At 36.2% G+C, this 15722-nt stretch overlaps 1 protein-coding gene across 1 annotated transcript in view; it reads left to right on the plus strand.

Annotated features, from left to right (window-relative positions):
• The first annotated feature begins 3748 nt into the window (after positions 1–3748).
• Positions 3749–15722, plus strand: part of LOC100665037 (calcium-activated chloride channel regulator 1-like) — a 28526-nt gene continuing 16552 nt past the window's right edge. Inside the window, exons 1-7 of the mRNA XM_023549411.2 lie at positions 3749–3951; positions 5570–5710; positions 6606–6753; positions 7117–7225; positions 9402–9582; positions 12897–13124; positions 14170–14394. Coding sequence (XP_023405179.2) covers positions 3793–3951; positions 5570–5710; positions 6606–6753; positions 7117–7225; positions 9402–9582; positions 12897–13124; positions 14170–14394 — 1191 coding nt within the window. The 5' untranslated portion in view covers positions 3749–3792. The remainder of the gene's footprint in view (positions 3952–5569; positions 5711–6605; positions 6754–7116; positions 7226–9401; positions 9583–12896; positions 13125–14169; positions 14395–15722) is intronic.

Below are 15722 nucleotides of genomic sequence, written 5' to 3' on the forward strand. Positions count from 1 at the left end.
TCAATCTACTCCCAGACTAGGATCTTCTCTGCACAGGGACCCTGGGTCCAAAGGATGCACTCTGCTCCTGGCACTGCTTTCTTAGGAGTATGAGGTCCCCCTGTCTCTCTGTTCATTTCTCTCTTTTATGTCTCAAAAGAGATTGCCTCAAAACAAAATCCCATCTTGTAGATCGAGTCCTGCCTCACTAGCACAACTGCAGCACATCTTCCCTCATTAACATCATACAGGCAGGTTTAGTCTAAGCCCATGGTCCTCAAAGTGTGGTTCGCAGGTCCCTGAAGGTCTCTCTGAGATGATTTCTGAGGGTCTGCAAGGAAAATCACACAATACCAGAAATCATGGCCCAGCAAAACTGATACACACATTTTGGGGGAGACATAATTCAATCCACAACAGTAGCCAAGTGCTTTAACTGCTGCACCACCAGGGCTACTCGAGATTGGACTAACCAGGATGGATCTTTGAGTCTAGAATGGAAGTAACCTTTGTTTCAGTCACATGAGAGCTGAGGATACCAGAAACAAAACTGAAGTTCTATTAGCAAAGAAAAAAGGGGACATAGATATTAAGCCAACTTACAGGGTGTGCTATAGGAATGTAGGAGTTAACAAAGTTGGCTTGAGATAATATTAAATTCAAAAAGTTTTAGCTTGCACGATAATCAAAGCATTCTCTAAATTGAAATAATGCTCAATGTTGTTTGAAGAGCAACAGAAAATCAATCAAAATAATTACCCAATATTCACACTAGACCATAAACACCTTGAAGGTACAGACCATGACTTAATCAATATTATGTACTCCTGCCTAGCAGAGTGCCTGGCATTCGCTAAGTTGGTTGAATGAATGAATAAATAGATAAATAAATGGAAAGTATTCACAAATGCAGGACACGAATATTGGTAGCAAATAGAATGAAGTTCCAAAGGTGATGGAATAAAGAAGGAGCAAAGAAAGAACTAAGAAAGAGAATTCTGAGGGAGTATCTACATGGAAATTAAGCTGCCAATTTACCATATTCTTCAATGTTTCAAGTTTGTGTAACAGCCAGTATATTGACTAATTCCACATAATCTCTGTAGTTATTAACTATGACACCAAAGAATGATTGTACTTGAGCATGAGTGGATGTGCAGGGTTGTGAAGTCTCAGAAACCTCTGAATCAGTGTACCATATCCATAGGTGAGCTCACTTAACATTTCCTTCTTTAGGTCTCACATTACAAAAATAGCATTTGGTTTTAGTTCATTTTTATTTCACTCTTTGAAAGGTAGTGAAGCTATATGAAAATTGATTTTCCCTTTATATCAACATTGTCATTGTACCCTTCTAATCTCACACTCTATCTATGAAGCATGTGGAAAATATTTCTCAGTAGGAAGCGGCAGTACAAAAAGAATCCACAAAAAGAATCCAGAAATCAGTTTTGACAAAAATCACTTAAGGAAACTTGGTTAGAGATTAAGTTTATGGAATTTTGTGAGTTAATTGGTTTTTACTACTATTATCCATTTTAGATACAATTTAAGAATGACCAGTTGAAAGGTTTTCTGTTCTCAGAATGATCGAAATTGAATAATTAATTCAGAAAGACTTGTATTCTACTTAACCCTAAGTTTTCAACACAAAATGGATTAATTTTTTTTCATTCTTCAGCCTAAAGTTGAAACAATATAGAAATTCTGACTGATAAAAAATTAACCATAGCAATCCACCAACATTCTCTTGAATCTTCTACTAATTACTAATCTATAATAGAAAAAAAGAAGCTATTTTCAAAATAATTTTCAAGGTTGGTACTAGCTGATCATCCTTTTAAGATGTAGCATAACTTTTTAAATACAAACTCTAAATGACTTGAGCTCAAATCCTTGATTTGCATTTTCCTGAAAATGTAATCTTGGGTAAATTAAATAACTTCTCCATGCTTCAGTTTCCTTAGGGATAACCTGACCCAAAAGCCTTTTCTGAATTTGTAACTCTCACAGAATTTTTCTCACTGTACCCTGCATTTTAAACCGTTTTCTTGTAATCTAATCCATGCAATGAGTCTGCCAATTCTTTGGGAGGCAATGCCTGTGCTTTATTTCTGTACTCTCTAAAGAGCACAGCATTAATCTTGGAACCTAGAACCTTTCACAGATTTTCTCATATGAATTAAAAGGCATAAGAAAAAGCAACAACAAACATTTATTGAGGGCTTACTATGTACCAGAAGTCTCTGGGTATCATAACCAGTTAACACACTCGGCTGCTAATTGAAAGATTAGAAAGGTTCAAGATTTGTTCAAGTTCACTCAGGTGCACCTGGTAGCAAAGCCTGGCAATCTACTTCCAAAAAAAAACAGCCATCAAAAAACCTATAAAGCACAACTGTACTCTGACACACACGAGGTCGCCATGAGTCAGAATCAACTTGAAGGCAATTGGTTGGTTGGTTGGTTGGTTGGTTGGTTGGTTGGTTGGTTGGTTGGTTGGTTGGTTGGTTGGTTGGTTGGTTGGTTGGTTTTACTATGCACCAAGCACTTGCAACAGATGCTTTCACAAGTGTTATTTCATTTAATCTTTACAACATTCCTCCTAGATAGATATATTACTATCCTCATTTTATAGTTAAGGAAATTGAGGTTTAGAGAGGTTAATTAATCTCAGACAAAACAATCTGTGCCCACAAGGATTTTACAATACAAACTCAAGAAAAAAAAACATTGCCGTTGAGTTGGTTCCAACTCATAGTAACCTTATAGAACAGAGTAGAAGTGGCCCATAGAGTTTCCAAGGACCACCTGGTGGATTTGAGCCACTAATCTTTCAGTTAGCAGCTACAGCACTTAACCACTACACCACCAGGGTTTCCAATTCCAGTAGGGGAGATACACTATATATATTAACAATAATGAATGCAATACAGGGAGTATGTAATAAGTGACCCAAATGAGTTCAAAGGAAAGAAAAATTACTTGAAAAGATATCATGGGTGAGACCACACCTACGCTGGATCGGTAAGGACAGAATACTTTCCAATAGATGGAGATAATCAAAGGGCATTGTAAAGAGTTTATAGGCACTTCTCCTTCTCAGGCACGCTCAGGGATTTCCTCATTGCCCAGTTGAGCACTAGAAGACTATATTTAAGATTTTACAGAAGAATCCAATGAAAGCATAGATTTAATAGGCAAAAATTTACAGTAAGCTTTGTACTCATAATAATATATATACCAACAATATTCAATAAATACTTAAATATCATAAAGCCCATTTTCCCATTGACCCACATCTGTCCCTGGCCACTGTGCTTATATCATTCCCATCTAAAGGGAGAACATAAACCCTTAACTTACTGGCACTCCCACTCCAGTTCCTCTTTCTTTTTTTTTTTTTTAAATGAGCCTTTTTCATCTACCTTTTCCTGGTTCTTTTAACTTCAGTTCCTTACCCACCCACAGAGTACTTTTCTGTAAACAGATCCCAGGGCTGAAATATCTCTAAACACTATTTGAAGATGATGATGGCAACGCCAATTACAACAAAGCCTGAGGGTAACTACAAAACAATCCAAAAGAATTGTTTGGTTCAATGAAGAATTAATACCTTAGCTATCATAGAAGGTACGACAATTATGTTCAGCAAAATCCCCGTTGCTACTTACTAACTAAATCTTTAGAATGAGTAAGATAAGGAAGTAATCATTCAAATGCTTTTGTCTAGATTCAAATTCCTGAGCTAAGCAGATACATAAATACTCTCCATATAACATTTCCAAAAGGCTTACTGTACCCTGTGCAAAAATGGTGTCCAGTTTGAACATTATTCTGGGCATAGCCTTTCAACTCTTGCTTGGCGTGAAAAGCTCAATGGTAAATTTAAATAACAATGGATATGATGGCGTTGTCATTGCAATTAATCCCAGTGTACCAGAAGATGAAAAGCTCATTCAAAACATAAAGGTAAGAGAGAAAATTTTATTATACACATACTTTTACGTGATGCTGCCTAGGCACATACACGGAGCCCTGGTGGCATAGTGGTTAAGAGCTCAGTTGCTAACCAAAAAGTCAGCAGTTCAAATCTACCAGCCACTCCTTGGAAACCCTATGGGGCAGTTCTATTATGTCCTGTATAGGGTCACTGTGTGTTGGAACCGACTTGATGGCACCCAGAAACAACATACACATACCCACACAGAATTATTTTAACTTTCCAAAATTTCTTTGATGGTATTCATCATTTTTCCAGTATTTTGCAGTATCTAAACAGTCATGATCAATATTTATTTACTTTGTGTGTCTTTCTTATATGTATTAACAGTATTAGTCATTCTCCTAACAAATTATTTCATTTTCCAACTAGTTAAGCTACAGAAGACCTTAGAGCTAGTGAAGAATTGTTCTCAAATTTTATCTTCAAAAAATTGCTTTTGTAAAGTTTAAATAGCCAATCTAGATTTAAGTCCTAGATATTCATTATCTTCTACAATTACTTTTTCAGTTTTTTGTATTTGTTCAACCCCAGAAAATTAAAAAATCTTACACATCTGGTTTTAAAGAAAACACAACATATTTTTGAAGCTGATATATCTTCCAAATTTCATTTGTATAAGTCAGTATAATAAAAACATTTTATGTAGTACTTTAATATATATTATCTTCTTTAATTTCCCCAATGTCCTGGGAGATGGCCAAGAACAGGGGTTAATATGCTTGTTGTATAAGTGAGACAAGTGATTTGTACAGTCATACATTGTTATGGTCATTACTGCTTGATAAAATTTTGCCTTTTATGAACACACTCCATGTGAGAAAATAACTCAAAATAAATCTAGCAAAATGATTTTTTCAATTAACACCAAATATAATAATCTACCAAACTTTAAACTCCCAACCTCATTATAAATTTTTAGATTAACTAAGCAACTTGCCAACACAGGCTCCCAATATTAATCATTTTTATATCTCACCTGACATCCTCACTCCCATCCCCAACCCATTATCCTGAATGCAGGTCGGACCAGGTAAAATTTTGGTTTTGAACATATGAGAACGAGAAGGTGGAACTAAGCCCAATAGTCACTTCTAATAGCTAAGATTATATTCTTTCTCTCTTAACCTTACTATTTCAGGGAAACTTTTAGAGTGCTCCATTTAATAGTCTCCCGCTTGGAGACCCTGAAAGCATAAAAAATCCTGATGTGTCTAATAAAACCAGTGTTGTATTAATCCAGGATGTTATAATTCATGTAAGGTCCATATCTTTGAATTTTATTTCCCCTTACATTCACCCATTCATTGCCTCATTTCAGTGTTTATTGAGTAACTATACAAAGTATCAGGCTCAGATGATATAAAGATGAAATGATATGGTGCAGATTTTTAAGTATCTTAGCATTTAGTGGGAGTGGTTTACAGACTGAAGAGATGCAGTAAAATTCAACCTATTTTTCAGTTAGTTTTTGCCAAAATGTTTGGGGAAAGGGAACTTAGATTTGCTGCTTTTAGTTTGTATATTCACTTCTATACTCATTTTATTGCAAAAAATTGTTACCACAAACTATTTTGATTTTGTCAGGAAATGGTACTTGAAGCTTCTACTTACCTGTTTCATGCCACCAAACAAAGAGTATATTTCAGGAATGTAAGCATTTTAGTTCCAATGACCTGGAAGACAAAACCTGAGTACTTAATACCAAAGCAAGAATCATATGACCAGGTAGGCTATTTTGTCTAGCTCCTAAACTGCCCTTTCCTCCTAGTACTTCTTAAAAATTACTGCTTGTAATTTAATTTTTTAGTAATTATTAATTACTAATTTAAAGAAAACAAAAATTCACACAGCTGGACCAATAAGCAACATCATAATAAACAGAGAAAAGATTGAAATTGTCAAGGATTTCATTTTATTTGGATCCACAGCCAACACCCATGGAAGCAGCAGCTGAGAAATCAAACGACACATTGCATTGAGTAAATCTGCTGCAAAGGATCTCTTTAAAGTGTTGAAAAGCAAAGATGTCACCTTGAAGACTAAGGTGGACCTGACCCAAGCCATGGTATTTTCAATCGCATTATACCATGCGAAAGCTGGACAATGAATAAGAGAGACTAAAGAAAAATTGATGTCTCTGATTCGTGGGGTTGGCAAAGAATATTGAATATACCATAGACTGCCAAAAGAACAAACAAACCTGTCTTGGAAGAAGTACAGCCAGAATGTTCCTTAGAAGCAAGGATGGTGAGACTGCGTCTCACATATTTTGGACATGTCGTCAGGAGGGATCCGTTCCTGGAGAAGGACATCATGCTTGGCAGAGTACAGGGTCAGCGGAAAAGAGGAAGACCCTCATTGAGGTGGATTGACACAGTGGCTGCAACAATGAGCTCAAGCATAACAACAATTGTGAGCATGGTGCAAGATCAGGCAGTGTTTCCTTCTGTGGTATATAGGATTGCTGTGAGTCAGAACCGACTCGATGGCACCTAACAACAACAGTTACTAATTTAATAGTTTGATTAGTAATATAAACTTTTTTTATTTAAATGAAAAATTCCTTGTTTTTATTGCTCTTGGGATCTGTTTCTGTTTGCTTGTTGTTCTGCTTTTTTAGGCAGATGTCATAGTTGCTGATCCTTATCTGAAATATGGAGATGATCCCTATACACTTCAGTATGGACAATGTGGACAAAAAGGACAATATATACATTTTACTCCAAACTTCCTGTTGACTGATAATTTGCCTATTTATGGGCCCCGAGGTAGGAATGTCTATTTTATACTTCTGTTTTTAGTTCAATGAGAAAAAAAAAAAAAAACACTAAGATTAATGGTATTTATGAAGATTTTAAGAAAAGTAGTTATTAAGTAATACTTTTGTTTGTAATAGGCTTATGTTCAACTTATTTATATTTCTTTCAGGGGGCATATAATGACAAAATTAATCATTTATTGTCTCCTGCTCATTGCAACTTTTTGGACCTAATAAAAAGGTGTAATTTTCTAGAGTTCCTTGACTCAATTAATTAGGTTGGGAGGGAAAGAGACAGGCAAACTTAAAATATAAGGAAACTGTATTAAAATATTATAACTATAAATTTATAAGTGGCAACATTCTCTCACAGGCAGAGTATTTGTCCATGAATGGGCCCATCTCCGGTGGGGAGTATTTGACGAGTACAATGTAGACCGGCCATTCTATATTTCCAGAAGGAACACTATTGAAGCAACAAGGTATCACTGAACTGAACAAAAATGTTTTTAAAACTTTCAGTTATGACCTTTTAATTTTCTATACCAGGTAGACAAAAGTCATCTCAGAGGAAAAATGTTCATACAGTTTCTTGCAACATTCAGCCTTCCCCACTATATATGTGTTCACTATTTCTGGGGATTCAACCTTGGAATGAAGATGAAGCAGGAGTTGGAAATCATTTCAGGATTCATGGGGATTGTTCTAAAATACGTCATTGGCAGAGGAGAAAGGAAAAAGCTATAGCTAAAAACTCAAGATACCTGACAGCTATAGTCTAAACCCCAAGATATCTATGAATTGGGGTTAAAGTTTCTATCTACTCTTTTATTTCACTTGAGTCATAAATTTTCAAGGTAAATCTGTTTCACTGAAATCAATTAAGCTAATAGAGCTTCATGGTAAATATATTTTATTTTTCATTTAATCTGAATCTTAAAGAAAAGAAAGTATTCATAAAATAATGAACAAATTTTTTTTTTAATAAATATAATTCTAGTGCTGTCTCATTAAGAGGAAAGCAGCTAGGAGCACACAGCAAGGTGTGTATAACTTTTTGTATGAGAGACTGAATTGATTTGTAAACTTTCACCTAAACCACAATAAATAAATTTTTAAAAAAAGAAATATAATTCTAGATGGATTTAGACAGGCCCTTTCATGAAAAGATGAATTAAAAAATATCAAGTTCATGGAGCATTTACAGTATTGAAGAACAATGGAAATCAATGGCATAGGAAATAAATCTTTGGGATAAAAAGCCTATTAGGGAAGAGTGATAGAAAGATGCCTCTGTTTCCTTTTGTTGTTTGTTTTACCTCCACTGAGTTGCCTGGAGTTGGTCACTCAGACTGGGCTCTCCACCTAGGGCACTCATTTCTCCCACCCTCATTCCATGCACTTTCTCCTAGCAACCATCTCTCTTACCCACACAATGCCAATTCATCCTTCAAGTTTAAATGCATCTTTACTAATAGTACTTCTTTCCTCTCCCTTCCTTTGGGAATAAACACCCATGTGAGGGCTTCCAAAGCAACATGCATAGCTTCTCTCACATCTCATTGAGCAGTAATTGTCTACAGATTTTATTTTCCCCACTAGACTTTAAGATGCTTGAGGGCTGTGAGTTGTTGTTGTTTGTTTGGATGATTTTTTTTTTTTTTTTTAATCTTCTAGGCTTTTAATTAGTCCAGATTTAGGGTGTGTCTTTTAGAAATTACTCTTTCTTGGGCCTGGCATATAGTAGGCAAATGACAAGAAAAGAAAGCATTGAATAACAAGTTTTTGATAAATTAATGATAATGATAAGATGTATCATTAAGAGAAACATTAGTAAAAGCAACTATCTAAAACAATATTGAACTCCTACTATGTGCCAGGCAGTTTGTATGAGATAGTCAAGTCTCATCATGATTGAGTTTCACTTCAGGCTTACTCTAGAACTAACTTGCTTGGAAGATGTGACTCATTATCTCCCTCAAACCTTGTAATACAAACAAATTTATTAATACAGATTAATGCGATGAAGTTTAATATTAACAAAGGATGGGAGTAAATCTTTCAAATAAACAGGGCCTCTTTAGAATCCTTCACCCATACTCTGCCTCCCATTCCCTAGAAAAGATTTGACAAATATCTTAATTACCATAAAGACCAAATAGTTTGAATGCACAACGATGTAGGATTTACTTTTTATTTCTTCCTTCAGTAGTTCAGTGTTTCTCAAAATGTAAACTGAAAAGTGCTGTAAACACTGAACCAGGTACATTGTACATGGAAATTTAATATTTAAAGCATGATGTTGACTCTCCCCTCCCCAATAAGAAGCAACTCTTCTCTATCTCTTAATTTATTTAATCTTCACAACATCCCTGTGAATTAGGAATTGTTATCATCCTGAGCTCAAGGTTAGAAGAATAATAGATTTATTGATCATATTAGTGAGCAATGAATATTTAATAGTATAAACTGGCAACATTGTTCCTGTTAAATCCATTGTAAATAGGTGTAGGAAATTTTGCCTCATTCTGTCAAAATGGAATAAACTGGTACATGATCTAAAACAATTGTTCCTGAAGGAAAGAGTTCAGGAAATTGGTCTTTATAAATGTTTTGCCTAATTTTCATATACTAATGTAATCTAATTCTTCATCATAGATGTTCAACTCATATCACAGGTCTTAATGTGGTTTTAAAGGAATGCAAGGGGGGCAGCTGTATAACAAGGCCGTGTAGACGTGATTCACTGACGGGGCTGTATGAAGCAAAATGTACATTCATCCCAGAAAAATCCCAAACTGCAAAGGAATCCATAATGTTCATGCAAAATTTCAACTCTGTAAGTACTTTCTTCTTCCAGTCTCACAAAAAACCACTTCAGAAAAATCAGTTAGGGAAGCTGGATTTTCTGCTTTGAAAGTATCTGTACCAATAGAAAGGAGGGAAGTTATTCAGGCAATTAATTAGTGGTCATTTTCTCCAGCTCAGGTTCAGAGTGTGTCTGGAAATTACTCTACCCTTTCTTATTACCCTGACCCTTTTCTCCAGATGTAGATTCCAACTCATGGCAACACCATGTGTTACAGAATATAACTTCTCCGTAGGGTTTTCTTGGCTGTAATCTTTATGGAAACAGATCACCAGGCCCTTCTTCTGCGGTGCTGCTGGGTGGGTTCAAACCTCCAACCTTCAGGTTGGTAGTCAAGGATAAACCATTTGCACTATCCAGGGGCCTGATAACCCCATTGAGCGAGTATAAATCAGAACCATATCAGAAGGAAAACAAACTTTTAAAACTTAGATAAAAGATGTTTAATTATTTAGTTCTTCTAAATCTAAGCTTTGGGTCTGGGGTTAAATCTAAGCTTACTTCTAGAGGCTTTGTGTTGGGTTGTTGTCATAGTTGTTGTTGTTAGGTTCCGTCGAGTCAATTACAACTCATAGTGACCCTATACACAACAGAATGAAACATTGCCCAGTCCTGTACCATCCTTAAAATTGTTATGCTTGAGCTCATTCTTACAGCCACTGTGTCAATCCACCTCACAGAGGGTCTTCCTCTTTTCCACTGACCCTGTACTTTGTTAAGCATGATGTCCTTCTCCAGGGACTGACCCCTCCTGACAACATGTCCAAACTATGTCAGAAGCAGTCTCGCCATCCTTGCTTCTAAGGAGCATTCTGGTTGTACTTCTTCCAAGACAGATTTGTTCATTCTTTTGGCAGTCCATAGTATATTCAATATTCTTCACCAACACCACAATTCAAAAGCATTAATTCTTGGGTCTTCGCTATTCATTGTCCAGCTTTCACATGCATATGATGCAATTGAAAAAACCATGGCTTTGGTCAGACGCACCTTAGTCTTCAAGGTGACATCCCTGCTTTTCAACACTTTAAAGAGGTCCTTTGCAGCAGACTTACCCAAAGCAGTGCATCGTTTGATTTCTTGGCTGCTGCTTCCATGGCTGTTGATTGTGGATCTAGGTAAAATGAAATCCTTGACAACTTCAATCTTTTCTCTGTTTATCAAGTTGTTGCTCATTGGTCCAGTTGTGAGGATTTTTGTTTTATTTATGTTGAGGTGCAAGCCATACTGAAGGCTGTGGTCTTTGATCTCTATTAGTAAGTGCTTCAAGTCCTCTTCACTTCTAGCAAGCAAGGCTGTATTGTCTGCATAACACAGGTTGTTAATGAGCCTTCCTCCAATCCTGATGCCCCATTCTTCTTCATATAGTCCAGCTTCTCAGATTATTTGCTCAGCATACAGATGGAATAGGCATGGTGAAAGGATATAACCCTGACGCACACCTTTCCTGACTTTAAAACAATCAGTATCCCCTTGTTCTGTCCGAACAACTGCCTCTTGATCTATATACAGGTTCCTCATGAGCACAATTAAGTGTTCTGGAATTCCCATTCTTCACAAGGTTATTATCCATAATTTGTTATGATCCACACAGTTGAATGCCTTAGCACAGTCAATGAAACACAGATAAACACCCTTCTGGTATTCTCTGCTTTCAGCCAAGATCCATCTGACATCAGCAATGATATCCCTGGTTCCATGTCCTCTACTGAAACCAGCCTGAACTTCTGGCAGTTCCCTGTTGATATACTGCTGCAGCCATTTTTGAATGTTCTTCAGTAAAATTTTGCTTGTGTGTGATATTAATGATATTGTTCTATAATTTCTGCATTCGGTTGGATCACCTTTCTTGGGAATAGGCATAAATATGGATCTTTTCCAGTCAGTTGGCCAGGAAGCTGCCTTCCATATTTCTTGGCATAAAAGAGTGAGCACTTCCAACGCTGCATCCGTTTGTTGAAACATCTCAATTGATATTCTGTCAATTCCTGGAGGCTTATTTTTTGCCAATGCCTTTAGAGCATCTTGGACTTCTTCCTTCAATACCATTGGTTCCTGATCATAGGCTACCTCTTGAAATGGTTGAATATCGACTAATTTTTTTGGTATAATGTCTCTATGTATTCCTTCCATCTTCTTTCGATGCTTCCTGTGTTGTTTAATATTTTCCCCATAGAATTCTTCACTATTGCAACTTGAGATCTGAATTTTTTCGTCAGTTCTTTCAGTTTGAGAAACGCCAAGCAAGTGTGTTCTTCCCTCTCGGTTTTCTATCTCCAGCTCTTTACACGTCATTATACTTTAACTCTTAGAAGATTTTTATCAGCTGCTGCAGTCTGAAATTGATCAAACATGCAATCAGGATGCATTGATAATTACTTGTGATTGGAACGCAAAAGCTGGAAACAAAGAAGACATTACTAAGTTTTCAAAACTTGAAGGATTTTCATAGATTCTATAATAATTAAAGAGCATTTGACAAAATTATTGAATACAACTCATCGTTTGCCACTAAAGAAGAAGCAATCACATTTCCTCATTTTCTCCCCACACTTTCTTTACTTTTTCAGGAGTATTATTTTATTTATACCAAAGAGTTTACCAAGGCCAATAACAATCCAATAGTCGTTAAAATAGAAACCCTGGTGGCGAAGTGGTTAAGTGCTACAGCTGCTAACGAAGAGGTTGGCAGTTCAAATCCTCCAGATGCTCCTTGGAAACTCTATGGGGCAATTCTACTCTGCCCTATAGGGTCGCTATGAGTTGTAATCAACTTTATGGCAGTGGGTCTTTTTTGGCTTTATTGTTAAAATATCTGTCCTCAAGTTTGTAGGTCAACTATGAAGAGATGGAAAATAATTAGGCAATTAAAGGCTGCTTTCTCTACCCCACTCTTAGGGAGCATGCTAGAAATTACCACAAGTCCTGTCCCTTTTTCCGTCAAACTTAACTCAAGGCTTGAGCCCTCCCCCTCCCTCAAGAGTCTAGCAGAGACAGAAGTTATTTTAAGCAGCTGTATCAGCTGCCTCACCCCCCAGTGCCATTATCGACCTATACCTAAGAGAACCACCCAAAAAATTTCCAGTATGTATTGAGTTTTACCTTGTTTTCACCCAATTTGAGTATGCAAAATGGACGTCAGAATGTTAGATTATGATGTAAATTTTAATTGTCAGGAAATAAAATCTGTGGATAGTGTGTATGGCAGCCAACTATGTATTTGGAAAGGAAGGTAACACCTCGCCAATTATCGTATTATCATGTTTTAATGTTTTTTTTCCTAGGTAGTTGAATTTTGTACAAGGAAAACACACAATACAGAAGCTCCAAACCTACAAAACAAAATGTGCAACCACAGAAGCACATGGGATATAATCATGGGCTCTGATGATTTTCAAAATGTATCTCCCATGAAAGGAATGGATCCTCCAGCTCCTCCTACATTTTCATTGCTCAGGTCCAAACAGCGAGTAGTCTGTTTGGTTCTTGATAAATCCGGAAGCATGGCTGCAGTAAGGCAGTTAATTTGTTCTCCTAAATCAAGTCATTTAAGCTAACAGAAATATAATCTTAGGTTTCATTCCAGTAAGCTAACTAAAATATATATTTATTATCCTAAGAAATATTAGTACAATGCTTTTATATGAACAAGTATTAGAATATGCTAAAATAAAAATGATTGTTATATTAAGGCTCTTAGATGATGGTGCACAGTGGATAAGCACCTGGCTGCTAGCTGAAAGGTTGGAGGCTCAAACTCACCAGCCACTAGTGTGAGAAAGACGTGGCACTCTGCTTCAGTAAAGATGACAACCTTGGAAACCTTATGGGTGCAATTCTACTCTGTCCTATAGGGTAACTAATTCATAGTCACTCATGGGATCAACTTGAAGGCAATAAGTTGTGTTTCGTTTTGTTTTGTTTTGTTTTTAATCTTTGGTTCTAATTAATTAGAAAAAATGTAAATGAACAAAAAGAAAAATAATCCATAATTCTACCATCAAAAACATTATTATTACCATTATCATCAAGCATATGCAATTCTAGCCCTTTTTTCTGTTCACATATTTTCCCCCTCAAAATGTGATAATATCTTATTTAATGTATTATAATCTTATTTTTTTACTTAATACACCTTAAACATGGCCGTTTAAAAAATGTTCCTACCACATAATTTTTAATGGTTGTGTCAGATTCACTTACCATAATTTTTAGTCCAGCTATCCCCTATTGTTGAGTACTTGGAAGGTTTTCAACTTGTTAGTATTAAAAACTATGTTGCAATCATCTTTGCATTTTTTTAATTATTTCTTTATGAGAAATTCCTGAACATAAAACTGTTCAATAAAAAGGTAGAGATTTTTCAGTTTTTTTTTTTCAAGTATGATTGATCTTTTTTCTTAAACACACTTTTTAATAAAATGAAAGTGTTAAATTCTAAAATACAGCAACCAAGTTTTACTGTGATCCATGGTCCATGAATGACCTTGTCTTTCATCATACTCTGTTCAAGATTTGAGGAGACTGTGAAGTTGTTCACATATCTTTTCCTTACAGGAAGATCGTCTCATCCGAATGAAACAAGCAGCAGAACTCTACTTGATTCAAATTATTGAAAAGGGATCTTTGGTTGGGATGGTCACATTTGAAAATGTTGCTCAAATAAAAAATTATCTAACAGAAATAACTGATGATAATGCTTACCAAAAGATCACTGCAAACTTGCCTCAAGAAGCTAGTGGTGGAACTTCAATTTGCAATGGACTCAAAGCAGGATTCCAGGTAAAATAAAAATGTTCTTCTAAATATCATTTGCCATTTTACGCTTTTAATTTTGTCCAATAACCTTTGAACAAGGGTCATGAGCTCTTAGGTCCCTCATTTAGTAACACTGTGAACTGGTCAAGATAAATCACTTATGGGAAGAAAAAAAAAAACTCTCCTACTGCCTGATGTTCACAGCTGGAACCTCTCTGAGTGTGGTTGTTTTACAGGCACATTTCTGAGGTACTGAGTTGCATTAGGAGAGGTTAAGTAAGAAAAGAAAAACCAAGTGTGCATAAAATCATGATTTTTTTTTTTTTTGAGGCGTTCCCATCTCTATCATTCCACAGTCTTAATTTTTATGAGCAGAAAATAATGCTGTTGAGTGGACCATGGAGGAGGGAAATTAGAAACTTTTCCGCACTATGGATAAAGAAAACTCCAATTCACCAAATTAAATTACAAAGATTGAGGTAACACCCAAGGCAGTATAGTGCCAAACTCAGTACACACAGGTGAAATCAAACTTGTGAAATCAAAAAATTGTGAGCAGCTTTTGAGCACTATATTAAAGTGCCTCCAGAAAAACAAAAACCAAACCCAAGGCATTTGGGTTGATTCCAACTCACAGCGACACCATGTGCCTCCAGTACCCATTTAAATTTCTTCCGACCTAAATTAGCCTTGATTTAAGCCTATTTCTTGTCACTCTTTAAGTCACAGAAAGCTAGTTTCCTTCACTGATCCTCCCTTTGCCTGAGTTAAAGTAGAAATTGTTAACTTATCCAGGCGATTAATTAATGCCACCTCTTAACCTTCCTCGTGGTGTTTATTTATAGTATAGCATATTGGTTTAACAAGGCAGGCTCTGGATTCAGACAAGCCCGGGGTACTGGCTCTATTACTTATTAGCTAAATTACTGGCATTTCAAATACCAGCAGGGTCACCCATGGAGGACAGGTTTCAGCTGAGCTTCCAGACTCAGACGGGCTAGGAAGAAGGACACGGCAGTCTACTTCTGAAAAGAATTAGGCAGTGAAAACCTTATGAATAGCAGCAGAACATTGTCTGATATAGTGCCTGAAGATGAGCCCCCCAGGTTGGAAGGCACTCAAAAGATGACTACAGAAGAGCTGCCTCCTCAAAGTAGAGTCATCCTTAATGACATGGATGGAGTCAAGTTTTCAGGACCTTCATTTGCTGATGTGGCACAACTCAAAATGAGAAGAAACAGCTGCAAACATCCATTAATAATTGGAATGTGGAATGTACGAAGTATGAATCTAGGAAAATTGAAATCATCAAAAATGAAATGGAACACATAAACATTAATATCTTAGGCATT

Source organism: Loxodonta africana, chromosome 3, assembly GCF_030014295.1.
Source record: "Loxodonta africana isolate mLoxAfr1 chromosome 3, mLoxAfr1.hap2, whole genome shotgun sequence".
NCBI lineage: Eukaryota > Metazoa > Chordata > Mammalia > Proboscidea > Elephantidae > Loxodonta > Loxodonta africana.